Source organism: Ictalurus punctatus, chromosome 16, assembly GCF_001660625.3.
Source record: "Ictalurus punctatus breed USDA103 chromosome 16, Coco_2.0, whole genome shotgun sequence".
Taxonomy (NCBI): Eukaryota; Metazoa; Chordata; class Actinopteri; order Siluriformes; family Ictaluridae; genus Ictalurus; species Ictalurus punctatus.
Window position 1 is genome coordinate 1210347 of NC_030431.2, and position 27468 is coordinate 1237814.

At 44.6% G+C, this 27468-nt stretch overlaps 1 protein-coding gene across 1 annotated transcript in view; it reads left to right on the forward strand.

Annotated features, from left to right (window-relative positions):
- The window catches only part of unc5cb (unc-5 netrin receptor Cb), a 148841-nt gene that overhangs the window by 86885 nt on the left and 34488 nt on the right, over positions 1 to 27468 (forward strand). Inside the window, exons 4-5 of the mRNA XM_017489288.3 lie at positions 5092 to 5195; positions 25533 to 25713. Coding sequence (XP_017344777.2) covers positions 5092 to 5195; positions 25533 to 25713 — 285 coding nt within the window. The remainder of the gene's footprint in view (positions 1 to 5091; positions 5196 to 25532; positions 25714 to 27468) is intronic.

Sequence of the window (27468 nt, forward strand, 5' to 3'; positions counted from 1 at the left end):
TGCTATTACATGGCAGCGATCTGGCTTCATTCACCGCTTAATGCGTCACCGTCTAGAACTCCAGCCAACGGGCTTATTGTCGGTGGAACGGGGACAGGAGGAGCGAATGAGAGGCTATTGAAGAAGGGGAATAATTGCGGTGATCAGACAGCCGTCCGGCCTCCAGCCGATCGACTCCGGAAAGAGCCGCAGGTCCAAAACGCGCGGGCCTTCTGCGGAGACGTTTGCGTTTCTCGCGCCGTTCAAGAACTGGCTCAGAGAGAATGCGCTAAAATCCAGGAGAGACGACTTTACTAACTGCCTACGTGTGATAAAAGCGACGGACTAAACTTAAAACCGAAGCCAAACAAGACGGAACTTCAACAGGCGCGCGATTCGCTGACGGGCTCGCACGTGGAGCAACACAGCCAATTAATTCCACCCACACTGGTCCGGGGGAGCGCTAGAGGCCCCCCGGGGGAGGAGGGGGGCGCCGGCGGAAGGCCGTAATGGAATGAAAATGCTCGTAATTGGAGCGAGTTGTTTAAAGTGCCAATCCCAATGCAGTGCAGCAGCCAGCTAGCCCAGACGCCATCGCCGCTTTAAAGTGGGACCCACTATGCATTATTACAGTAATGGCCCTCGAAGCATACGCCACTGACAGCAGGCAAACACATTTGGGTAGATGGAGAGGTGTGTGTGTGTGTGTGTGTGCGCGCTCTGTGTTTGCCAGAAAGGATGCCGCCTTGTAACAGAGGACGCCATTACGGTTTAACTTGACAAATTTCAGATTGCATCATGGGATGACTCAAGGTTTAGAAACCGAGTGATGGGGCAGCTGGTAAACGAAAGGGAGAACAGATCCTGGCTGACATCCCACACAAACACTGTTGGGTTGGTTGTTTTTATTTATTTATTTATTAAACGGAAAGCCGCAAGTCATTCCCTTTTTCCTTGTGTAGAAGGATAAATGAAAGTCGTGGTCTGAGCTCGGAGATGGGAAGCGCGCTCAGACCTGTAGTGGTGTCACCATTGTGTCAGTGCAATTAAAGTGAATAGAGAACGTGTGAGCTGCTGGAGGAACAGTGACTTCTGTGCACCCTATCTCTCACACAAACACACACACACACACACACACACATTCTTCTGTGTGTGAGAAAGAAAGAAAGAAAGAAAGAAAGAGAGAGAGAGAGAGACAGGCACGCAGTGGACAGACCCCTACAGGGCCACGTCATGTCGCTGGCTCAGTCTGCTCAGACAGGCTGAGCGACCCGCTGTTTATCAGCGCCCACACACTTTCTCACTGACTTTTCTCCCATTACGCAGGAAGCCAGAGGCACTGTCGCTCGATGCTGATGCCTTGGGTACAGAAACCCTGTGTGTGTGTGTGTGTGTGTGTGTGTGTGTGTGTGTGTGTGTGTGTGTGTGTGAAGGGTGAGCTTTACGACAGAAATATCACGATACTTAACACATTTCTACAACACACTATATTTACTATACATCACAGCATACTTATTTAGCATTGATTAATGTTTACGTCATTAATTAATGTTTACGTCAATGGTAGGTCCTCACAAGGATCGTAAGACAAGCATTTGTGTGTGTGTGTGTGTGTGTGTGTGTGTGTGTGTGTGTGTGTGCGCGCTTGTCTTTTTGTACCCTCTCTGACCCAAGAACAGGTTATGTGCACTCCCGCAGCAAGTGCACTTCCAGCACATAAAGAGGAAATCTATTTCCCCACCGAGACCGTGATGAGGCTACCAGTCACACTTCCAAAGCTGTGTTTTGGGAATATGGAATTATGTCTCCTGCTTGCTCTGCACGGGGAAAAGAAGAGAAAAAGAAAAAAACGTGCCGGCGCATAAATCTAGATCCAAAATGATAAAAACATTTTGAAGGAATCGATTCTGTCGGAAGTATTAAGCTCGCACAGAATAACTACTCCAACTGCACTACGCAGGAATTCCGCAGATTTGAAACGCCACCGTTCTCCAGCCACGTTCACCGAGGAGCCTGAACCGTCCTGCGTTTTTCTCTCGAGAGGACAGAACCTCGCTTCCGAGCGTGTCCTTATCTGAGCCCTGTTTCTTTGTCTAGTTGAAATAGAAGTGGAAAAACTGGTGATCGTATCACGTGTAAAGCAATTACCGCTATCTGGTTATTATACATGTATATGAAAGGAAGTCAGCGCACGTCCGTGATGATAGTAACGGCTCTGATTCGGAAAAATTATTCGGATATTAGCGTTCCAGTCGATCAGATGATCTTCCCTAAGGTTGAACTCGGATGGTTGGCGTGAACTCTGTCGGATTTTCTTTACCGAGAAAGCCGTGCTTTAGTTGTGGACCCCATGCTGGTGTGAGTGCTGCTGGACTGAGCTTGGTTTATTGTGGAAAGGTGGAACTGATTGGGCAGCGGCCTGCTGTGTATGTCGGTGTGTCCACAGCGCGTTGATGGGGATTAGTAGCAGCGAGGTACTGGCTCGATTTTTCTCTCACAGCTTTACACCTAATTCTTCAAGTCTGAGCAAGGTTGCCAGGCAAGGCTGAAGGACGTTACGCTTACCGGCGTCATTGTTCGTAACATGTGAACACCTGCTCATTCGTTCAGTCATTCAGTCAGCCAATCATGCATCTGGCATCGTTGTTGGTGGTGCTGTTCGGACTGGTTTGGGTATTTCAGAAACTCTGGGATTTTCACACACGACAGTCTGGAGAGAAAACACACACACACAAAAAAAAAACATTCGGCGAGTGGCAGGTCTTCCGGGTGAACTGGTTCAAACTGACAGGAATGGAACGTTACGGTGTTTTCTTTGCAGTTATTTGATACCCATGAGAGGGGCGTGTTTCTGTGAATTATTTGAACCGGAAGGTCGGAAGGTTAAACAATAACGACAATGTTTCACAGCCTTCTTTGCTCATATTTACCAAGGGTGCCAATATTAGTGGAAGGAACTGTATATGTAATGAAGCCAGGAGCTAGCCATGTGAGACTCACTCTTCTCTGCTCGCTCTATTCTCCTGCCAGGCTCTCACCTATTTCATCAAGTACAAGAAAGAAGGAGAACTATTGGATTTTTATTAGAGCGGCGCAAGAAATCCTTCGCTTTCCCGCTAGGCTGGCGCGGTTGAGCGCAGGATTGCAGGAGATGGAGAGATGGAGAGAACCCGGAGGTGTCAGCACCAGGCTCGGTCATCCATCACTGTCGGCCAAACTAATTCATATGTGAGATCAGGTTTGAGGCCTGAGGTGACTCCAACCGCCAGTCATGATGTCGGACAGGAAGATCAACCACTAGCGAGCCGAGTGTTCACCCCGCCTTCAAAACAAACCCCCCCCCCCATCCCCCCGGTAGCACTTTGGCACTATGTTTTGCTCCGAATGGTAATTCCACATGTTTTTACACAAGTCCGACGAGAAGCAACAAGGCTTCACGTCCTCCTTGGTGTCAACCTGTCATAAAAATGAAAAACATTTTAGACGCTGTATTCGAAACATGTCACAAGCGTTAATCAATCATTTCTCTCCAAAGGGATTACACTGTCCTGAGTGTTTGGACAGGAAGCAGTATCAGTGTTGGGGTTTTTTCTTCTTCTTCTTTTCTTTTTTTTTTTTTTTTTTTTTGAAAGCCTTGCTGAGTTATTCTACTATTGCTATCACGGAGAAAGGGCTTGGAAGCCATTTGTCATGCTGATCCCGCTCTGCTCTCCGCGATAACGCGAGTAAAAGTGTCAGCAGATAAACAGGAAGAGTAGTCCTGAGAATTATAAACGTCAGATCCTTGTGTCAAAGCGGCAACGCTATAGGGCTTGGATTCAGAAAACCGTAAAGCGTTTCCTTTTCACACCTAAACGTTTGTGTTGAAGCTGAATTCCTTCGAACGTCTCCGAAATCCACGTCCTCGCCGTACCAAAACAGCTTCCTAGGAAACCCACCACTAAATAAATAAATAGCTGCAATCAGCATGTACTTCCTTTTTACCATCTTTATATCAGTGACATTGCTGTACTGGAGCTAAAATCAAATATGTATTCAAGGAACGGGGGGTTACGGGGGGGGGGGGGGGGGTGCACGGAGCAGCGTGGTGCATCCCGAGTGAAAAATATCTTTATTCCAGCAAGCGTAGCCGAGTCAGGGAGGAAGCTGTGGACAGATTTATGAGCACCTGAGAGGGAAAAAAGGGCACGTGGACGTAAATATTGGATCCGTCTTCACAGTCACGGCCTGGATTTCCAGGGCAGGAGATGCGACCGGTCCAGAGAAGAGTGTTGCGTATAAATAGAAAATTTAATTGCGTTCCTGATGGGGTCAGAAAAGAGAATCTAACACATCTTAAACAAGTTCAAATGAAATATGCAAGGAACGAGCATAACGGAGTGGTAAAATTGGATGACGGCGCTTGTGGGGAGTCGGATTGCGTTTGAGGTGTGGGTTTATCTGCCGTTCGAATTAAGAATTTAAAGGCACCCTAACCTTTAGGAAATGTATTTTCCCCATGTTTGACAGCAGTGTCACTGTAGTGCTGGGCAGTTAATTAAAAAAAAAAAGTTCTATTGCATCAGAAAATATAACAGCCAATCATGTTCTAATATGCAAATAGAGGTCAAGCGACAGGGGGAAGCGAGCGGTCAGATGTAGTACTGGGGGAATTTCTAATTTGCATATTCATAGCACTTTGATCAAAGTAAAAGTGTTGTAGCTTCTCGGCCGTTCTGGACGTTCCACATCGAGCAGTTCATTATGGAATGGAATTACAGTCATGAGCAAGGGATCAGGGATGAAACGGTTACCGGTTTCACGATAAAATTCCCCGACGGTTAGTACTACAGTTAATTATCATTATACGTTACATTTAATTATCATTAAAACCGTGCACGATTATCGGCATACTGTGTAAGAGCTGCTGTTATTCGGCGCTAACAGACGTATTTTCTTGTCTAGTTATCGCTGTGAAGCAATGCACTCCTTGTTCTGATCTTTATGTTTACGGTGTTTCATCATCACGCGTCCAGATCGCCAGGTCACCTGCCGGAACGAGAAAATGAGAACTGTATCGGACCGATGCACGATGATGATTTTTAACAACGTCTGTATGTTTTTATTTGCCAGATCTCCGCAAATCCTTTGACCAGGAGCCTTTGGGGAAAGAGGTGTCTCTCGAACAGGAAGTGCTCCTCCAGTGCCGTCCACCCGAAGGAGTTCCTGCTGCAGAGGTGCGTCATGTTGACCTCATCCCGACTCGCTCCTGTAGCACAAACACGACGAAACAACAGCGCAGCACTCTGCTGATGAAGTTTATATCAAATTAGAGACTCGCTTTTGTTAGCAGAACAAAAGGCAAGCCAAAGTCCATGCTAGCTGACGAGCAGATAACTAAATCACTAAGCCTAAATGTCAGACATTGTTTAGAAACATTTGCCTCAGTGGCCACCTGTTAATCTGTATTTAGCTGCACGGGACATATTGATCCGGACATCGATTGTACCTGCAGTGGACTGTCAGATGAACTTGGCCTAACTATACCAGAAAGTTCCAGCTAAATAGGATTAATACACAGGTTCTTTTTTCTTTCTTTTTTTTTTTTTGCTGCAAAGCTTTCTGGTTTCTTTGAAAAGAAAAGAAAAGAAAAGCTATTAAAAGGAAGGCATGCATCTTTACAATGACAACAACAACAACAAAAAAAAACGACTTAAAACCCCGAAGCGCGATGACAGTAGGCCGCGTCGCACGCCTCGAGTACAAATTTATGGAAAATCCATGAGCCGAGCGTCCTGCGGGCAGGCTTAACCGACCAAACGGACAGATTTGAGAGGAAGGTTTACCGTTCCGTCCTTAGGCTCGGTTGTTTTCTTTTTTCTTCGCTGGCCTCATAATCACTTAACACGTGTCACCGTTAACTTTATCGTATCTACCGTACGGCGCCGTCCCTTAATACCGGAATGCTAAATAGGAGTGGGAGTGTGTTCAAAATAACGCCAGAAAGAAGGCGGCATGACATTAGGGTTCATTATGTATGCTTACTTTTAAAAGGTCCCTAACAGAAAAGGCTTTTATATATAAAAAAGAAAAAAAAAAAAGAAAGAAAAAAATGCTGGCTCAAGGCGGAATTTCTGCAGCGGTTTAAATGGATGGCTCGGTGCAGATAAGAAGCTCTTTCAAGCCCTTTCACACCTTTTGAAACGTAGCACCGAAGTCTATTTTCGACAGACTTCAGATGCTTGTGCAGAATGGCCGCTTGCTGTTTGTCTACCCCGCCGCTTCAGGAGTCGAATATTAGCATTAATATAACGTTAACAAACCTGCACGAATGAATTATCCCCAATTACTGAGTTTCCTCTTTATCGATTATATACTGATGAGACATTTTCACAGTGCTCGGTTTACTACCGAGCGATCATTTGCCTCGCACCTCTGGAGTCGAGGGTTCGAATCCCGCCTCCGCCGCGTCTGCCTGTTCTCCACGTGCGCGCTGGGTTTCTACTGTTGTACAAGACGACATAAGGCTTTCTGACCAATCAGATTTGAGAATCTGATCTGCACAGCACCGTGGTATAACGCAAGGCAGCATCTCTAGTTTTATATTCAGTGTAAACAGTACAGACAGAAACGGACGCTAGGTTTGCGCCTGCCGCGCTAACGCCGTCTACGACCGTTCGAACGTTCCGATCGGAACCCTGACCGCTGAACCGCTTCGCGTCCTTTTTTTGGTCGCTCATTGAACATTTAACAACACCTTATTACTCTCAGCCTGAAACGACCCTGAATATAATCCGTGCAATAGAAACGGCATTTTAAAAATGATAATCCACGTTCGTTAGAGAAACGACGCCAAGGCCATAAGGCTTTATGTGTTCGATAGTTAATAAATTAACCGTGCGCTTGGCCGAATGTCAGTACTGAGCGTTTTTATTAATCATATTTATATTACTGGGAGATGATGTTCCGGTCATTTTGACCTGAGAGTAATGAGGTGTGTGGGGGGGTTTTTTGTTGTTGTTGTTTTAGATTTTTGTGACATTCAGGCTTTTATTTACACTCCCACTGCACACACACACACACACACACACACACACACACACACACCATCAGCAGGATTGCTGAACATGCCCATTTCCATTAGTATTGTTTAGATTGCTAATTGAAATCAGAGGTGGAAAGCGCTTAAATAATTACACGTAGTTACAACATAAGATTTGTACTTTACCGGGAATAATTAAAAGTAGTAACTTTGTACTTCTACTCGATTACATTTGCATGGAAAAAAGTTTCACTTGTACATTTAAACCGTCCAGGTACACTTTACAAAGCTCATCACCGAGCAGCCATAACATTAAAACCACTGAGAGGTGACGTGAAGGTCAAGGTGAAGGTCACCTGTCAAGGCGTGGGGTGTATTTATTAGGCGGTGAGCAGTCAGTTCTCGAAGTTGACGTGTCGGAAGCGGGATAAATGGGCGAGTGTAAGGATCGGAGAGACTTTGACAAGGGCCGGATTGTGATGGCTAGACGACTGGGTCAGTGAGTCTCCAAAACAGCTGGTCTTGTGGGGTGTTCCCGGTATGCAGATGTTAGTACCTACCAAAAGTGGTCCAAGGAAGGAGAACCGGTGAACCGGCGACAGGGTCAGTGCTTGGTGAACCTTCAACTTTCCAGCTCAGTCAGAGGGTTTTGTGGTTTCTCAGGCAACCAACAGGACCAGCTACCGACTTGTTTTGTGGGCATTCCACGACATTAAATGTAACTATAAACGGATAAAAAGTGCAACTTTTTTTTTGTCGTTCTTTAATAAATAGACCCTGAGATGTGCCGTTATTGGATAATCAACTTTGGGTGGTACGAGTAACTCCACCACACCACTTCACCATCGATTCTTTCCTGTAACAGCACGGCCCCCGAAAGTGTTGAGAAACTTTTTTTCTATACAAATTGAGCAATGCAAATTGTTATTAATTTTTTTAAACAGTTAATGAAACGATTTCCTTTCCTCCTGCTTTTAAACCCTTAGCTTAGATTTAAATATAGACAGATTTTAGCTTCCAGTTCAGTTCCACCTTTACCCAAGTAAGTTAAAAGCCCTCCTTTTAACCAGTGATCAAAATGCACGTAATATCTGTTGGGTATTCTGCAATAAAATATGTATTTGAGGTAGAATGTGAGGGCTTAAACTCGGGGAAAACTGCTTTCGGGGTAAAATCCGAGAGATGTCCGATGCCGATTTGAAAGCAGAGAGCAGCGAATTGCTGTTGCTCTGAAAAGGGGCTTCGGCTGACCTGGAAATGGGCAGTTAAGTGACTGGAACTGCGGTGCCTCCATCGCTGACGGACGTGCTGACAGTACTAAGCGTGCCGTAATCAGCGGGGCGCTGCTCACCTCTGATTTTAGAAAATGGAGGGTGCTTTCTTGTTTAAAAAAAAGAAGAAGAAGAAAAACGGATGTTTATGCTGGAGCAACACCTAAGGCAAAACTGATTTAACATTTCAGATACTGAAAAATGCGTTAGATGCATCAGGGAATTAAATAAATAAATAAATAGATTTATAGATGTATAGCTGCAAAGAGGTTATAACAAGATGAATAGAATTAAATTCTAGCCAGCAACATTTTGTTGTTCTATACACTTGATTGATGTCTCTCTCTCTCTCTCTCTCTCTCTCTCTCTCTCTCTCTCTGTCATGGCGGTTCTTGCAGCGAGGGCGCATCGAGCCAGAATGGCCGTAATGAGAAGTCTAGCAAGCCAGGAATGAAATTACACAGATCATGCAATGCAATAAGGACTCGTTGTGTGTTCAGCAGTGTAAACAGTTCACCTCGGGGCTGTGAGCGAAAACACAAGTCCTTCCCCCTTCACTCTCTTTCCCCACACACACACACACACACACACACACACACACACACACACACAACAGCGGAATCCTCTCTGCAATGACATCTAGCACATTTTGCTTCCTTTTCTCTCTGTCTCTCTCGTTCATCCTGCTAAGCAATTACATCTGGCGTAAGTGACAACAAGCTCGGAGTAAGCATTAAAAAACAAGACAATTTGATTTACTCCCCTCGCTGTTCTTTAATGAGATTGGCAGGAACGTTAGCGTAGACCCTGAGAGGTCGTCAGCAGCTCAGGAAGCTGATCTGGAAGTTTTGGGTTTTTTTAGCAGGGAGTAAAAGGGGATTGGTTCATAGGCTGGTGATGGCATTGACACTGTGCATCTGCTGCCCTGTTGGCATGACCGAGTGCCAGGATCTGGCTGGGAGACGTGGCGAGAGGCAGAAAGTGCACGGAATCGGACAGAGCCGGGGTTAGCACCGCCTGCCAGGCCTGTCGGCTCACATCAGCTCCTCGGGACACTGAAGGATCTTCAGCGTGAATAAACCGAAGGTGTGTTTTTTGGCGGTGCGCGGTGGCCTTTGTCGTTCTGCCAGATTAGTTCCCAGCTCACCTCACCTCTAGGTGAAAAAATAAATCCGGGCCTAGTGGTTACTCAAACGCACGCTCAAAAAGTCACCGGATGACATCATGGACTAATTTGCATATGCATCGAATTGTCCTTGTCATCTGCAGGACGAAACATGCTACGTGAAGCAGTGTCAGAAGACACTGAATTCAGTAGAGTTTTAGTAGAATAGAAAATAATATTGGAATAGAACATCCGAGGTCATGCTGTTCTAGGAAAATAATCAGTGACAGGGTGGGGTGATGTGGACTGCTCTCCCATGGAGGAAAATCTTATCATTTGCCTTACAGTCTACTGTCAGAGCTGCTGTTGTAGAAAATTCAACAACCTCTAACCAATCAAATTTGAAAATCGACAGTGATTGGTTGTTGGAGACAGTGGTGATCAGTGATTGGTCGTTGGAGACAATGACGATCAGTGATTGGTCTTTGGAAAAACCTCTAACCAACCAAATTTGAAAATAAACAGTGATTGATCATTGGAGACAATGGTGATCAGTGATTTCTTGTTGGGAGCAGTAGTGCTCAGTGATTGATCATTGGAGACAATGGTGATCAGTGATTTCTTGTTGGAGACAGTGGTGATCAGTGATTGATCATTGGAGACAATGGTGATCAGTGATTTCTTGTTGGAGACAGTGGTGCTCAGTGATTGATCATTGGAGACAATGGTGATCAGTGATTTCTTGTTGGAGACAGTGGTGATCAGTGATTTCTTGTTGGAGACAGTGGTGATCAGTGATTGATCATTGGAGACAGTGGTGATCAGTGATTGATCACTGGAGACAGTGGTGATCAGTGATTTCTTGTTGGGAGCAGTAGTGCTCAGTGATTGGTCTTTGGATACAATGGTCATCGATTGGTCTTTAGAAATAATGGTGATTAGTGCTTGGCTGTTGGGAACAGTGGTAATCAATGAATGGTGGTTGGGAAGAATAGTCACCAGTGATTGGTCATTGGAAACAATAGTGAATAGTGATTTTGAACTGATGATCAGTGCCGATTGAACCTGAGGAGAGTTGGAGAGCCATATCGGGTGCAGGACGTTCACTAACCTGTGCTCAAAAAAAGACACTCGACTTGTAACTAAGCTCTTTTTTTTTTTTTTTTTTTTAAATAAATTTGATAAAAGGTGTCTAAAAAGTCACCAAATCCAAGTTGGCTAAACTGCTCCCGATTCTTGTCTTCTGGCTGTCTCTTCTTCCTCAGCTTCTGCTTTCTTGCTTGTATGTATTTCTACAGTCGCAGGCATCTTAAGTTTCACAAAATCTCCCAGAGAGAAAACAGATGGCTTGCGGCTACGGCTGCGTATGCGTTTACCAAAAAAAAAAAAAAATTCTGCAATTATTATTCCTCCAAAAAGGAAAAGCAAAGATATCTCCCAACAGCAGACAGGAACCTGAAAGAGAGACGAAACACGCTGCAACACCAAAGCTACGGCTCACGTTTGATCCCCGGCATAACTCTTGCTGTGCACAGGGAAGGAAAAACAATCTGATTAAGCAGGGATTATAGTCTAATGCAATCGTCCATCCTACTCGTGTTGCTCATACATTACGTCCTTTTATATGATTTAACTATCAGCCGTTTGGATCAGGTGTACAAATCCCCAATCAAATCAGACTACAGTGAAGTATAGCAGATAGCTTTGTTTTCTGTCCGCTTCTTGTGTACTGTATTACACACACACACAAAAAAAGGGAGCTTATCAAGATTTTATCACGAATCAATTTGTGAAAATGGAGTACGATCGCCGGGACGTGTCCCTTTTTTTTTTTTTGCCATTATGACTGTACCGTGTTAGGATTGTACTGTCCACGCACAAGCGATTAGGATTATGCAACGATGGAGGTAACATCGGTCAAATGTAATCAAAAAACCCGTAGAGCGACACATTATGCTAATGGCCTTCTGAAGCAAGCCAGGCATTGTTCGGGCTCGCGAATGTCACCTGTAAATGTAGCGTACCACCGCTTCCTATGCAAATGCACACCGTGTTGTTTGCCTCGGAAATGAGGCTTACGGAATGCACCGTTTTGTAACCCGAATGCACGAACAATCAGATAATTCATTTCCCCATCACTCAGGAGGCACATAAACATCCAGGCCAATTGGACTCGCAGAATCCATTCACTCGGAAACTTATAAACTCCCTTCCAGGAAGCGCTTTGTCTGTCTGCGCTTCTGTCTTGACAGACGAATCCCTAGGCAGAGAGATGCATTTCAGCCTGCCCTTTGCCGGCCCAAGCTGGTGGAACCGTCTTCATCCGATAGTACCAGCACTTCCAAACCCGTACAAGGAAAACAAGCTGCAGACATTTATCTTGGCCCTTTCTCCTGCCCGTTAAGAATGTGCATGACACACTGCGACTGTGGCTTTTTTTTCCCACTGCAAAATAGCACAGCAGTTGGGTCATTCATATGAATCATGCGCCGTGAATATACTAGAGCCGTTCATTCAGATTCACGGCCTCTCTGGAGTTTTCTTTGCATGGGTTTCCATTCCCCTTGCATTCTTAAATGGGTCTAATGAAGTGTGAGAGAAAAGATTTGGGATTTTAACATTAAACGGGAACATTATTGTTATTTGTTTGTTTGTTTTTTTTTCCCCGCTCCCAGCTTGTAGTTTTGCCTTCACGAGCGCCCGTCAGTTCATTTGAAGAGATGAATTTCAGCTGGAGGGGGGTCAAGGATATGAGGATTTGTCAACCCTTTGAAAAGCCTCGCTATTCATTTCCTCCCATGAGCTCTTTTATGTGCACTCGATCACAAGCAAGCGAAAGCTTTTTTTTTTTTTTTTTTTTTTTTGCCTTTTCTTTAACCTCCTTTCACAGCCTCCTTTTGCAAGAGCAGCGTCTTGGCAAGCCCATAAAATGGTCTTAAGACTGCTCTGTGAAAGAAGGCTGTATTTCTGTTTCTCTCTTCCTTTTCTCATGGCTCTTAGAAACACTTGTCAGAGTGCTTAGATAAAGACAGGGTTCAAAGGTGATGGCATGCCGATGCGCTTGGTGAGCCCGTCGCCATGGCAGCGGAGCTTTTCATTCAGGCAGTTGCCGGGCAGGCTGGGGTCCTGCCGGGCGCTGGTGGGGAGAAAGTTATTGGCGTACCCTGGGGTAGAGGCCTACGCTGCCTCTGAAAAACACTGACCCATTTTACACAGCCTGGGAGACGGCTGGAGGAACGTCCAAACCCTCGCTGTACGCAGCAGGAGTGCAATACCCTCTGCCAACTTAGAAGCATCAACGTGCACTCAGAAATCCAGACTGTCTCCCTGTTAAGACTCGACGGATGCACCGGATACAATGGAAGCGTTCGCTGGATTGACAGCAACATAGAATTCATTTAACATTTATAGCTTTCACTTTATATACTCTTGACTATGGGGTATTAATTGAGCCATTTTTAGCTTAGAAACTTAACACTTTTACTTAAATAGGCCTAATAGCTAGCCAAAAATAAGCTAGCTTGCTAGGGAACGTCTCCGCTGGTTTATACGATATAATACTTAGCTTAAGGTTCGCTAGCTTGCTAGGGAACCTGTACAGATTATAGTATAATATAATTGACCTAAAGATAGCTAGCTTGCTCGGGAACACGTGCACAATATACAGTAGTAGCTATTCTAAAGTTAGCTAGCTTACTAGCGAACATATCTACTGGTTTGTACAATGTAAGACTTAGCCTAATGTTAGCTAGCCTCCCAGGGTACGTGTACACAATCGAATAGTTAGCCTGATGTTGGCTTTTTTTTGACCTCACGTTTATCTACCACATGCTTTGATATTTTTGTCATCCCTGTTACAGATGCAAGTGTTGCTATATACTATAGTTTTAATTAGAACTGTGTGAACGTTTTCACATATATGAGCAGTATTTTTACTCCCTCTTTTCACTGGGATTGATTCAAAAAAAAAAAATTTCCTTCTTTTCAATCTTATATTTGTCATTCATATGACCGTCCTGAAGAACATCCTAATTTTGTTGGGTGATCACATGTCAATTAAGAACAATTTGACGTCGCACGATGTCCGCAATCAAACCTCATAAATCATCCAAAATAGAACATTCCAGAAGAGAGAGAGAAACTCACTTGCGTTTTAACGGTCGGAATCCTGGTTGAGATACGATGTAACTTCCTGGAAGTGATGTCACTGGAATGTACCATTATTTCCACAAGGGTTTTTTGGTGAGGGTAACAGGGCTGATATCAATTTGCCTTCAGTTTGCAAATTAAAAGTCCTTCAATTTGCAAATTAAAAGTCCTGCTGAAAACGAACAACCATAGCAAATGGCAGGCCAAAAACCCTTATCCTAAACAGCATAAATGCTATTTTAATTATTTAAAATAATATTTAATTGACTTTAATTTAATGTAATGTAAATCGCAAATTTATTTGTTATAGCAATTCTATGTCTGATTATTTCTTAGGGGCGCTTTAGTAGGCGTAAAGTTTGGCCCAATATTAAAGCGAGCCTAATGTTAGCCAGAGCTTCATTTAAATGAAATGATGTAATGCCTAGCCTAACATTAGCTAGTCTGCTAGCAAACCTGGGGAGCTAATAAAGTCACAAGTTCTGTTCTTTTAGAGGTGCTGTACTATTTGCTTTAGATATTTAGATACTTTGGATTCATTTGTATTGAACAAATATTGAACAAATACTGAATATTATGTAAAACGCTAACCGTCCTGTTTATTAGAAACACCTGTGCTCCTTCACATATATGCAGTTTTCCAATCAGCAGCACTGTGCTTCAAATCGCGCAGCTAATCAAGAGCTTGTTCATGTTCACAGGATGGGTAGGGGGAAAATGTCATCTGTGCATTTGAGCAAGAAACAGAGTGAGCGTCGGGTCTGTCTGATGAGAGAGGTCAGGGGAGAAGACAAGCTGGTTTGAGCTGACAGGAAGTGCATAGTAACTCAAAGAACCACAATGTACAACGCATCACAACAGCAAAAGACCACATGAGGGTCCACTCCTGTCTGCCAACAACTGGAATCTGAGGCTGTGATGGGCACAGATTCACCCAAACTGGGGAACAGGCAATTTTAACATTAACATATCAATATCCTAATGACATTAGGTGTATGTATATATATATATATATATATATATATATATATATATATATATATATATATATATATATATATATATATATATAAAATGATAGCTAGCAAAATATATGATAGCTAGCTATAGATATATATATATATATATATATATATATATATATATATATATATATAGCTAGCTATCATCCAGCGTGAGCGAGCGAGTGAGGAAGGTATTGCGCTTCAGCCTTATTATAATGAAATAGACAACAGTGTGCTTAATGTTATTTAATGCCGTTGTTCACTTAGAACTCTTTAGCGCTCGTTTATCTTGTTATCTTCCGTTTTGTTTGGTCGAGGTTCGTTGCAGTGCAAGTCCGCAGGGAATCCTTTTTTTTTTTTTTTTTTTTTTTTTGCTGAATTAGTGTGTTCATCGTAAAAAGATTTGCAATATTAATGAGGCTGCAACTAACCCCCTCCTTTTCCACGAGACCTGCACACTGCTGAATCAGTCGAGGGTTCATCGTTTGTAAACGACTCGAGTAGTGTCGGAGAATTCCCCGCGCTCGCTCTGCAGTTCACCGAGCGTTTCGATCCTGTGTGGTGTATACACTGTACTGTACTGTGAGTGGGAGTTGTTCTTGGCCCGGGCTAGGCTTAAATAAGGCAAGAAGAAGGTGCAAAGGGGTGCACTTTAGAAGTGTGAGCAGAATGTGTGAGTTCACTATGCAGGACCTGAAGGCATCACACACTGTTGTGACCAAAATACATCTCAATAGGCAGATGGCCCAGGCGCTATTTCCGAGATATGAGTATTGAGTATGAGGGAGCTGTTTGAGTTCAACATGGAACGACCAAACTGTTTTACAGTAGCGCAGAAACCTTGGTGAAAATCAAGCTGCACCGCGTGGTATCTTTTGCGTAAAGGCCACTGCAGTTTAAATCGAACGTCGGAATGAGGGGAAAATATGCGATCTCGGTGACCGTGGCCTGGATGTTGGTGCCAGACGGTCTGGTTCGAGTATTTCAGAAACTGCTGATCTCCTGGGATTTTCGCACACAACGGTCTCGCACAGAATAGTGCGAGAGGGGGGAGAAAACTCACATCCAGTGAGCAGGCCTTCTGTGGGCTGAGAGAGGTCGGAGGAGAACGGGCAGACTGGTTTGAGCGCACAGGAATGCTATTGAAATTCAAATTCAGCCACTCTTTACAACCGTGGTGAGCAGAAAAGCATCTCGGAGCGCACAACACATCGAATGTTGAGGTAAACGTGCTATAAGAGCAGAACACCACATACGGTTCCAGGACCACTGAATTATTTGAATATTTATCATGACTTACCATAGACTTCCTGTCAGCTCAAACCAGGCTGGCCATTCTTCTCTGATCCCTCTCGTTAACGAGGCTCACAGAACTCCTACTCACTGTATGTTTGGGGGGCGGGGCTCTCGGAAAAAATGCATTTAATGTGACGTGTATATAATTAAAATATATGCGTATTCAAACTGTCGTTGTGTAAGCTCTGTAGTAAACTCCCTTAATCAGATCTTCTTTAAAATGGATCGTTTGTGCGAACGGTTAGGAGGTAAATAAAACAAACAGAAGGCAAGTGTGTATTAGAGATATACCGACGGAGGATTTCTCAGATGTGAGTCATGAATAAGGCAGAGATGTTCGAGCGTTCCGGTTCCTGTAAATGTTGCGGTTTGGGAGGAATTATCATTAAAAGCCTTCTCTAAACCCATCTCTCTCTTTTCCTGTGTGTAAAACCTCGGCAGTTTGATCAGTTTCTCTCAGCTTGGCAAGGTCACCGCTAACTCTTTCTGTGCCACGGCATAGATATCCATCGCACAAATGATACCGTGCGCTCCGGAACATTCTGCGGTATTAATATTTATGCACATTGATTCGCTGCACATTTCCATATTTTTGCTCGTAACAGATATATGCCAGGCCTGTGCTACTCCGCTTTGATTGAATCAAAACTCATAAACTTTTGTGTATCATTTTCTGACAATTGCGTACGCCTTCGTAGACGGAATGTAATCGTAAGCTATAAGGATAATAGACGGGAAAGGGGAGGGGGGGGGGGAATAGACATTACAGAGAGAAGGAAAGAAAAGTTGGTTAGAGCAGTTGTGCTGATTCGGCAGAGATCGCAGTGCCGTCAGAACGCAGATCAGACTGCGGGTTTGCGGACTCGGTGAGCCGCACGTTCACTACAGTTGTCGTATAAGCAATCACAGGAAAGCAGAGCCATAACTGTAGGCAACGGGATTCAAGAATGAATTGTAGTATCGTGCAGTCCGTTATGGGAGAATGGTTTTGATTATCGATATTCCTTTAATAACGTTTGTTCAGACAGGTCTGAAGATAATGTGAGCCTGATTTGGTGAAGATTAGACAAAATTTGGAGGAGTAGCAAAGACGCCACTTAGATGGAAGCGTTTGGGAATGTTATTATAACTTTTGACCAGTAAGTGGCGCTGTTGTGAAATTTGTTGCATAGCCTCAGCGTATGGTCCTGAAGTTGCCTACCAAAATTTTTAGTCAGTGCACAAAGTCTTTGCTGAGATAAAGCATCAGGTTCTGTTTACCAGCTACGTTGTAGGACCTGTGGGCCCGTTATGGACAAACGGTTTGGAGTGTTCAAAATTCTTTTGATAGTGATTATGATTTAAAGTGCCTGAGATGTCCAAATTGGTGTTTTAGGGCTTTTTGTACCTGTCCGTTAGTCTCATGGACACCATGTGGACACCACATGAAAAAATAGAAGAAAGAAAGAAGTAAGAAGAAAAAAAAATGCAAAAAGTTTAAATTTTATAGTTCACTTCCAGGATATTTTTCAAATTTATTTCTTTCTTTTTTGCTGATTCATCCAGTAAAATTTCCACCTCCAGAGTTTAATGTTGTGGAACGTCTATGAAACAAGTTACTAACTTTTTTTTTATAATGGTCTAGTTTCTCCTTCTATCATCTTGTTTTTTGGAGTTTTTTAAAAATAAAGAAATAAATAAATCTCTTCAGCTCCAGTTCCGAGAGGTGAAAAGGTTTTCTCAGCTAATTGCGCGTCTCCCAGCGTTCTCCAACTCCAACACTGAGACGAATCCATGCTCCGAGACATCCTTATGAACTCATGCTTAGTGAAGTGGACGGGTATAGTGATGGCTCTCTGGCACACCGTAGTAGTAACAGGCATCACTACTCACCTGAGGAGAGTAGAATAAAAATAAATGGTGTAAAATCGAGCGAGAGGAAGGCGGGGCCGTCTCGGCACACCTCAGCAGTCCGCTCGACCTTCAGTGTTAATTAGGACATCTGTGCACGGGCTTTCCGGAGAGGCCTGGTGGGTGAGCCTCCGTCTCTCTCTGCCTCAGTCTAGAGAGTGAGCCTCTCACGCCTGGCTTTAACAACACTTATTAATCACCTCTCTCTCCCACTCGCGCTCTCACACTGTGTGTGTGTGTGTGAGAGAGAGAGAGAGAGAGAGAGAGAGAGTTTTCCACCCACTCTTCCTGTGTCCTGGCGTTTACGGAATAACTGTGGGTTTTGCATCTCTGCTTCTCTGACTGAGCACATATTTTCTCAAGCTTCCCCGAAAAAGAAAAAAAAAAAAGGAACACAAGACCATGAACACATTTATATGAGAAGTAGAAAGGAACAGTATATCCCATGAAATATTTATTCCGGTAGTTAGGATTTGTCGCATTCCGCTTTGTTTTAGCTCAGCTCACCTTCTCCCAACAGCACCCCCACCCACCCACCCCCGAAGCAAGCAGGGTTGTTGTGAATTTCGCCCCGCTCGTACCGATAAGCCCCATCCACGTCTCGAGTGTGAATTATTCAGAAGGGAAGCCGAGCGGGCGAGACGACTGCGGCGTGCTTCCATTCATGTCATATGCACATCGCTCTCTGGCCCACAAATCCCAGCAATATGGGGGCGATTAAAGTGGGAGCAGATTGCCGCGATGTTTTCATTTCATTTCTTTGTTTTGGGCGCTTTCATCTGGAAAGCATCTCCGATCGCACCACCCCATTACACACAAAATCGCGAGCTAGCGAGAGTGCTGCTGTTTTTGATGTCGTTTTTTTCCGAGGCATAAGTCAAACCCTGGAGGAGACATTACTACGGTCTGCTTCGTGGCAGAAGGAGGGCGCGACTGACACCGAGACTCGACTCGGAGAAACGGAACGGGGGGTGGGGAGGGGAGGGGGGGGGGGGGTATTACAGAGAATTCAGACTGCCTTCCTGTTCGGATCAGTGTACAGATTATTTCAATGCTCCTGCCATTTAAAACAGTCGCCACACTTCATTAGATATTAATGTGAGCTCGCCTTCATCTGCATCATTTACTCAATCACACTGAGGCTTAATACATGCCACTCGTGAATGCACCAAATAATATATATATATATACACACACACACACAGACAGTATAGTAGGTTGTATTTTGATACAGAAGATACAGAAACACATACGGGTCATGAGTACTAATTGTGTGCATTGAATTGCGTCAAATCAACCCGTTATATTCTCTCTCTGGTTTACGAAGTATTACAGCACGGCTGAACGGCTGCTCCGATCTGATTGGTCAGGAGGTATGCATTATTTCCGTATAACAGCCCATCTCAGAAAGTAGTTCCAGCCGGAACATGAACGACGGGTTAATATCAATGCGCTCGTTCTAATATGTTTTAGTTCCTATAGCTCATACACAGGGACTTGTACGGGCAGACGCTCAACATAATCTCACAGTGGACTAACGATAAATGGATCTACATACGTGTTGTTTAACGGATTATTTCTTCTAGTCGTTGATAATGGTGAAGGTTTTTGGAAGGAGACTTTTATTTAACGTTGAAGGAAGGAGTCCCGGCTCTCCGTCTCGGTCAAAGACACGCGTTGTACACTAGGCGGATTGGCGTTTCCAAATTGCCTGTAGTGTGTGAATGGGTGTGTGAGTGTGTGCGATTGTGTTGTGCCCTGCGATGGCTCTGCACACTGTCCAGGGTGTCCCACGCCTTGTGTCCTGAGTCTCCTGGGATAAGCTCCAGGCTCCACGTGACCCTGTGTAGGATAAGTGGTACAGAAACTGAACGGATGGATAATAATAATAATAATAATAATAATAAGAAGAAGAAGAATCGCATGAATAAGCAGGTGTATTAAAGTGGTTGGTCAGTGTATAGTCCAATTCGTGTTTTCTTAGATGCTGTGAAGCACTAAATGACAGCCCAATCATTGGATCACCCTACACACACACACACACACACACACACACACATAAACACACAAATACTCCAGCATTCGCAGGTGCTCAAAATTAAATTGATGTCTGCTTCGCTTGATGCAGTTAGGACAAAATAATTGGCTCCTAATGTTTCTCTCTATTTGTGTAATGACCATTTGTTTTAATTTCCTGCATGAATATTAGTGCCTGAGCAAGCAATAATCAAACGCCCGCTTTCTCCTCTGTCTCCTAACTTATCTAAATGAAGACGTCACACTCTTTAGCAGAAGACGGCGCCGCTCTGTCGTGCGCTGGTCTAGCTCTCGCCGTTTCCCGCCACTAATTTTCCTCCTTTGCGGCTTTTTTTTTTTTTTTTTTTTGTGGCAGGTGAACATTCTGCTTATTGACGTGTTGCAATTTCCTCTTTGTTAATGACAAGAAACGTGCCAATTACGGCTGTGGATGCTGAGCATTGGTCGTGTGGGAGGGAGGGAGGGAGGGAGAGAGAGAGAGAGAGAGAGAATGGGGCCATGACAAAACAAGACGGAGAAGCGACACTTTTCCCCGTTCTTGTCCATGAGTACACGTGGGTGTGTTGCTATGTGACGCTTGTACGTGTTAGAGTTTCCACTTGCCATGATGTGGCTCCGCTACGTGTTTAAGAATGACTTCAGTTCCATCAAAAACACGCTCTCACACCGAGAATAATTCAGCGGTACACATACTCGTCACATGTTGGGATCTAGAGAGGCAGGAAAAACAGTTAATGCTGTCAGGTTTCTACCGTCATACTACCCGAGGTCTACACGGGGTCGTGGGGGAGCCAGGAACCTATCGCCGGGGACTCTGGGTACATCGACCCGTCGCAGGGCACAATCGCGCACACACACATTCCCATACCGTGGACAACTCGGAAATGCCCGTCAGCCTACGATGCATGTCTTCGGACTGGCCGACGAAACCAGAGTACCCCTAGTAAGCCCCTGAAGCACGTGGGGAGCATGCAAACACACAGGGCGGAGGCTGTATTTAAAGCCCCGGCCCCAGAGGTGCGAGGCAGACACTTGAATAAAACCCAGGAGGACGTGCTGTTAATGTTGAGTATTTAAATCTAACAGCACGCGCTGTAGTGTTTTTTCATCCCCAACTTAGCGTATGGTTTAGGAAAGACTTTACAGTCTGCTAGTTCTTTTGTGCAGTTATAAATAGACTACAACTTAAAACACGTTCCTCCTTTTGATTCCCAGACAGAGCATCAGTCCAATCCAGTGCGCCATTCCTTTTGTCTTTTTCATTGCCGTATTAAATTTTAAACGAGTTATCTCGCGTGTTGTTTATTCATTCGACGCCGGCGTTAAGCCTCGGAGCCTCTGAATGAACTCTGAAAAGGAACCGACTGTAAGCAACACAATATCTGCCCGGCATGCCGTCTCGCTGACTGGTAAACGCTGCCTCACGCCGGCGCCCATGGCCTTCGCGCTCTCGCCGTTTAAAACCGTCGGCTTCGGGTCAGCGTCGACAGGTTGTGCTCGACACCGCCGATGCCCATGCGAAGGCGGAGGGAATTTTTTTGCTTTAAGCGGGCGAAGCCTGACTCGACGTCGGACTCGCAACTCCTCAGGGAGCTGTGGCAGAAATAACAGGATCAGCGAGCCAGCGGGGAATGCGTGCCCCAATCAGCAGCGGAGCATTACACAGCACGGAGATACACACACTCGCTTCCTCCGAATCCTGAAACGCACCTGCGTCCAAACACACATGCGTCTTCAATTATTTCGATCTGTTACGGTACGTTTTTGAGGGCTTCTCTTTAGAGGCGCACAAACGGATACACACACGCTTACACGCGATGTCATACCATTACATATAAACACATGCTCCAGCATGCTAGCAATCACGAACACACACACACACACACACACACACACACACACAAACACCGAACCACTTCCCGTCAGACTGGTTCGTGTTTGCCTGTTTGTTTTAGCAAACTGAGTGATGCATATAATCACTTCAGGCTGCTTCGTGCTCGGTGGATTTATACGTAATCCTCATCGATTTCACTCACAATCCGACTTCCTCTCGCTAACGCCGTTATGTTGTCTGCATCGTAGTTCTGTGACGTTAGGTTTAGATGTTACCTTAATGTATAGCGAAGCCATATGAGTGCAGATGTATTCCGTTTTGTCTGCATCCTGGGACTAAAGCAGCGACTGACTGGAAACATCCATAGGCGTCTATTACGGAGTCAGCTCGGTCTGATTTATGGCCCGTAAATAGATGTAGGTTCATCGTGTCGTGTTATGATCCGGGCCAGACCTATATCTCAGCCGAGGCAGTAAAATGATCACTTCGGTTCATTTTTATTCATATAGTGCTTTTAACATTGTCAGAAAACAGGAAACCAGATGTAGATTTAGGTCTGTAATGAACAAGCCAGAGGCCGCAGTGGTGAGGAAAGACGTCCGGAGACAGCGTGAGGAAGAAACCACAAAAAACAGCCCAACTCAAAAGAAGAAGAAGAAGAAGCACTTATTTGTCACGCATCCATTACAGCACACTGAAATTCTTCTTCCGCGTATCCCAGTTTGTTAGGAAGCTGTGGTCAGAGCACATGATACAGCGCCAACTGGAGCAGAGAGTGGTAAGGGCCTTGCTCAAGGGCCCGGCAGAGGCAGCTCGGTGGTGCTGGGGTCTGATCGTCCGATCAGTAAGCCAAGGTTTTGGTGAGCCTGTGCCCGACTGTAGCCTCACGTCCGTGTTCTTCTGCTGTTGTAGCTCATCCACCTCATGCTTTTGACGCGTTGTCCGTTCTGAGATGCTTTTTTCAGCTCACCATGAGAGTGGTTCTTCGAGTTACCATAGACTTCCCGTCAGCTCTAACACGTCTGGCCAGTCTCCACCGACCTCTCTCAAGAACAATCGTTTCCACCTGGATGTTGGTTTTTTTTTTTTTTGGCTTTGTTTTTCGCAACCGTTCTGTGTAAAATCCCAGGATATTCAGCAAACTGAAAAAAGTTTCTGATATAATCGGACCGGAAGCACCTAATAGCCAACATGCCCGCTACTTAATGAGCTACAAAAATGACCACGAGAAGAAAAAAAACAACGTCATTTTACAAATATTAACTTGATCTGATGACTTGAGAATGACGCATAGTCCTAAACTATTGTAGTTAGGTGTAATTAGTTTCTATTATAACAGGCACAGTGGACTAAACCCTCAGCCTTCCGGCGTGTCCTCACCGTGTGCCAGTGTGCAGTGTGGAACAGGAAGGATGGTGCTCAGAAATGGATGAGCCTATAGGGGATGTTATCAATCCTAGCGTTAAGGGAGTACACCAGCATCTCAGAAGCAAGCGTCCAGTCAGCCTTGCCCGAGAGCATACACACGCCCGCACACACACATGCACGCAAGCCTATTAAATATTTATAAACAATAATGGGAAGCGATAAAATTGAAAATTGCACATTATATGCAAGAGTTTGCTCTTATCACAGGCTGATCCCTTTAATGACTTGGCGAGGCAGAATGGTATTTTTAGTGTCCTGCTAAATCAAACCGGGTCAGCAATGAATGTGTCTGCTCAGCTGTTGCTCACGCCGAGGGGCCGCGCCTTCGCAGCCAGCACTTTCCATCTGAAGTCGCGCGAATTCAGAACGCTGTCGAGTCGCCGCAGCCGGCCTCCCTCTTTCATATCATGCTTTTAATCTTGCGTTACTTTCTCTAGTTTGTAGCGTTGAATGCTATTTCCAAAGCAGGGTTACGTGCATTATCACTTGTCCAGCCGGATTATATCTTAAGGAAATGAAGCTGCATGCCTAAATCGTTTCATACCCGCCTCAAAAGCCACCGAGTGTCTCAATAATAACAACTGTAGATAAACGTGACATGCACAGAATAAATCCATGTAAAAAATATATATATATTATCGTTTCCATCTGTCCATCCGTATTCCGTACTGCTTATCCGCACACTGGGTTGGGAGGGTGCTTGGAGCCTCTCCCAGGGAACTCGAGGCACAGCCACACACGCATTCATTCATTCATTCGTGTCTTTGGACTGGAGGAGGAAACCGGAGAGCACAGGGAGAACATGCAAAGTCTACACATCTGTCTACAAGTCTGCGGAGGAAGATTCAAACCCCCGACCCCAGAAGTGCAAGGCAAACCTGATAACCACTAAACCACCGTGCCCCCCTCTCATCTGATTGATCTGACTGGTTGGTCGATTGGTTGATTGATTGATTTACTTCCTGAATTGCCAGACTGCAGGACAAAAGGCTTTTTGTTAGCAATGTATCAAGGTTTTATAGACTCCTAATGCTATTCCTATGAGCAGAGGGGAAAAAAGATTACAAAAGGCAAGAGTTACTCTTTAACCTTTGGACCTTGAATCTTGAACCTTCTTTCACATCTGTCTGATGCTTGCACGGAACCTCGCAAACTACCCCGAGAAATAGAACGTTTCCGCTTCCATCTGGACACAAAGCACCAGAATCATCGAAATAAATGAATAATTGATTTAAAACTAGGATTATAAGTGAGAACGACAAACCTTCCATGACCACCCAAACTTCCCCTGTGAGGAAACTATGGAGATCTGAAGAACTGGGGGCGGAGCTAAATCCAGGGCCGGAAAGTTGCTCGATTCGTTGCATGTTGTGAATATTACAAAAGAGTTTTTTTCTAAGGTACCTTTTGAAATTTTGTGATTGTTCTAAGTATAGAAATACTTTTTCTAAAGTGTGCCGTTATGTGACCGTCAGTAATCTCATTTCAAGACGGCTGCCGCAACCTATTTTATCGATAACTGCTTCATGCTGTTGGGTATTAAAGTCGACAGTTGAGAGGATACTGCATATTACAAGAGAATAAAACAAACCCAACAGGTTCCGACAGGCGTTAATTCTTCCTATTGTCCTCGGAAAATCCAAAGATGTTTCCTTTTTTATATATATATATATATATATATATATATATATAATTCAGTTAAACTGTCTGTACAACTATATGACCTTGCTTGGCTAAATCTCTCTCTTGGTAACTCTTCTTCTTCTGCTTCTTTCTCTTGTTAAAAAAAAAAAAAAAGTCTAGAAGATGTACTGTCTGAAAGCTTTTACAGTCCTAACCATCCCCTGCTCTCTAAAGCAATATATAGCCCTAGTGATGACCCGTAATGGTCAGCAGTTTGGACGTGTCCACTGCCTCCTCTCCTCACTCATTGAACGGAGTATGCATGCAGTTTGACCAAGCGGCCTCCGGAGACACACGGTAGCAACTCGCCATAGATTTCAGCTGTCTCAGGTCTAGCATTGTATTGACTAGCTACAATCCGTAACGCTGCCTCTAGAGGGCCGAGCAGCAAAAAATCAGCTTGATTTATGGTCAAATAAAACCTCCAAACAGTTACACACTCTCTGGATATGACCTCAGGTCTAATATCGGCATCACCGGGAAGTAGGAACTCATAAGGAAAGGTCGAGGAGGTCCAAGAATAACACTGTTTTTCCTTCACTGCTGAACATCTCTTCTGTTCAGGGCGAATAAAAAGAGAACATGATGGGTATTGACGTTTTATAGAAGTTCAGGCTTAGCAGGCATAAACACCAAGGCGGTTATTGGACTTTATTGAAATGTAAGCCGGGGCTATGTGCAAATGCGCCTTTAAACGCTTCACTTTGATTTATGGAGGCAAATTGGATCGATATAAAAATGTCCATATGAAAATGTCCATATGAGAACGTCTCTATTGTGCATTAGCAGCGCCTGGTGCTGACTGAGATCCGTTTTTGCCGTCTTATATCTGCAGGTCGAGTGGCTGAAGAACGAAGAGGTCATCGACCCTGCGGATGATCGGAACTTTTACATCACTATCGACCACAACCTGATCATCAAACAGGCTCGTCTGTCCGATACCGCTAACTACACCTGTGTAGCCAAGAACATCGTGGCCAAGAGGAGGAGCACCACGGCTACCGTCATAGTCTATGGTAATGTTAATAGGTTTCTTTTTTTTTTTACTTTTGGTTTGTTGTGTTGATATTTTTAAGGACGTACTTGGTTTTTGATACAGAGACATCACCGACAGCACTTTGATCAACTAAGAGGTTAAGATGAGTGTTTAGGATCAAATCTTTATTGTATTGACAGGCTGTTTTCGCTACTCCTCTAAGCACCTTTGTCTTATCTCATCAGACGTTTTTGGGGGGTTTATTTATTTATTTATTTATTTTTGAGTCTGATCTCACCTCGCCGCTCCCCAGAGCAAGAAGTTTTCTTCTTAAGAAGTGTTAGATGTGCTGACAAGCTGGAACTACCCCCTGCCGAAGTTCTCAGGCAATTCCTCGCAGTCTTAGAGAACGAGAAAAACACGAGGGAAGTTCTCCACTGAACACAACCCTGCCACGTTTCCAATGCTAGGATGATGTTTCAGGAAGGCAGAGCCGTAGCTGTAAAAGACAAAGGCTCTCTCGCGCTCTCTCGCTCTCTCTCTCTCTCACGCAGGAGAAAATCTTCAGTAAGTCAGAGCTTGCCACCTGCTGCTATCATAGTTGGTTTTCCTTCACATCAGATTCCAGAATCCTGCAACCGGTAGTTTTCACTCTCCCTAGCCATAATAAATCACCTTCTTTTCCTCAGCTGGAGACTTGCTGGAATTGCTCCTGGGTCTAGCTTGAAGAATAAATGACCTCCTTGAGGGGAATTGAGGAGGCTTGTGCTTTGGAAGTGGTGGAAGGGGCAAAATTGGTGAGGAGTTCAGCCTGAGCTGCACATGCGAGTTTCAAACGGAAGACAGAGCAAAGAGATTACGTTTGCTCGTTTGGTTGATGATTTTATCCAAAGCAACTTACACTTGAGAGAGGATACAACCGCACTGTCCGAGAGACACAAACATCTGAATAAACTCTCGCTCTGGTCGGAATCAGGGAATGGGGGCATTGCTGTTAGTCATCCGACTGCTCCTTTGTTGTTTGTCTAAGATGAGATCCAGAAATCTATCTGCAGAATTCCTTCTCCCTCCCTCTGGATATGCCTGTGGTGGTTGGTGGCTCTCAGCAACCGCTAATGTCACCGGGGTCAAGTTTCACCTTGGTCTCTCGCTTCTGACTTCCTGTCTGAAGCCACAACGGAGCTCTAAATCACTACCGTGGCACTGAAAGCTTGGGGATTATCCCTGCGCTATTATTTTAAGTTCTTTCCTCTCCATTGCCATTATACTTTTCTTTGTTACTACTCAGAGAAATAAAGACACGGGAGGTTTCATCATGTGCGGCTCAGGCAAATCCAAAAGAAGCGTTTGCAAAAAGGGCTGGATTTCTTTTCTTTTCTTTTCTTTTCTTTTTTTTGGGGGGGGGACCATGGGGCCAGAATATTCAGGCCTGTCTTTGTAGTTCAAAACGCAGACCACAAGAGCAACACGGAGGGGCTTTGAAGTCGGCTCATCCTCCGAAGAATGCGCCACAATCTATCTTCCTGCAGTGCCCATGTTGTAAGGCATGTCTGTGGCGTTCCGGAGAGACCAGAGCTCAATCCGGGCAAGATAAGGAGTGGAAAGACTCATCTTCTGATTAGGACGGGAACAGCAGGAGGGAAGATCAGACTCACAGAAGTTCTAGCACAACCACAAGAAGAAGCTTCTGAAGAAATGAGAGAAACCCAGGATTAAAAAAAAAAAAAAAAAACTGCTCTGCTTTGACTTCTTCAAGTCTCTCATTCCAGTTTAACCCAAAAGCGCATTCCTCCTC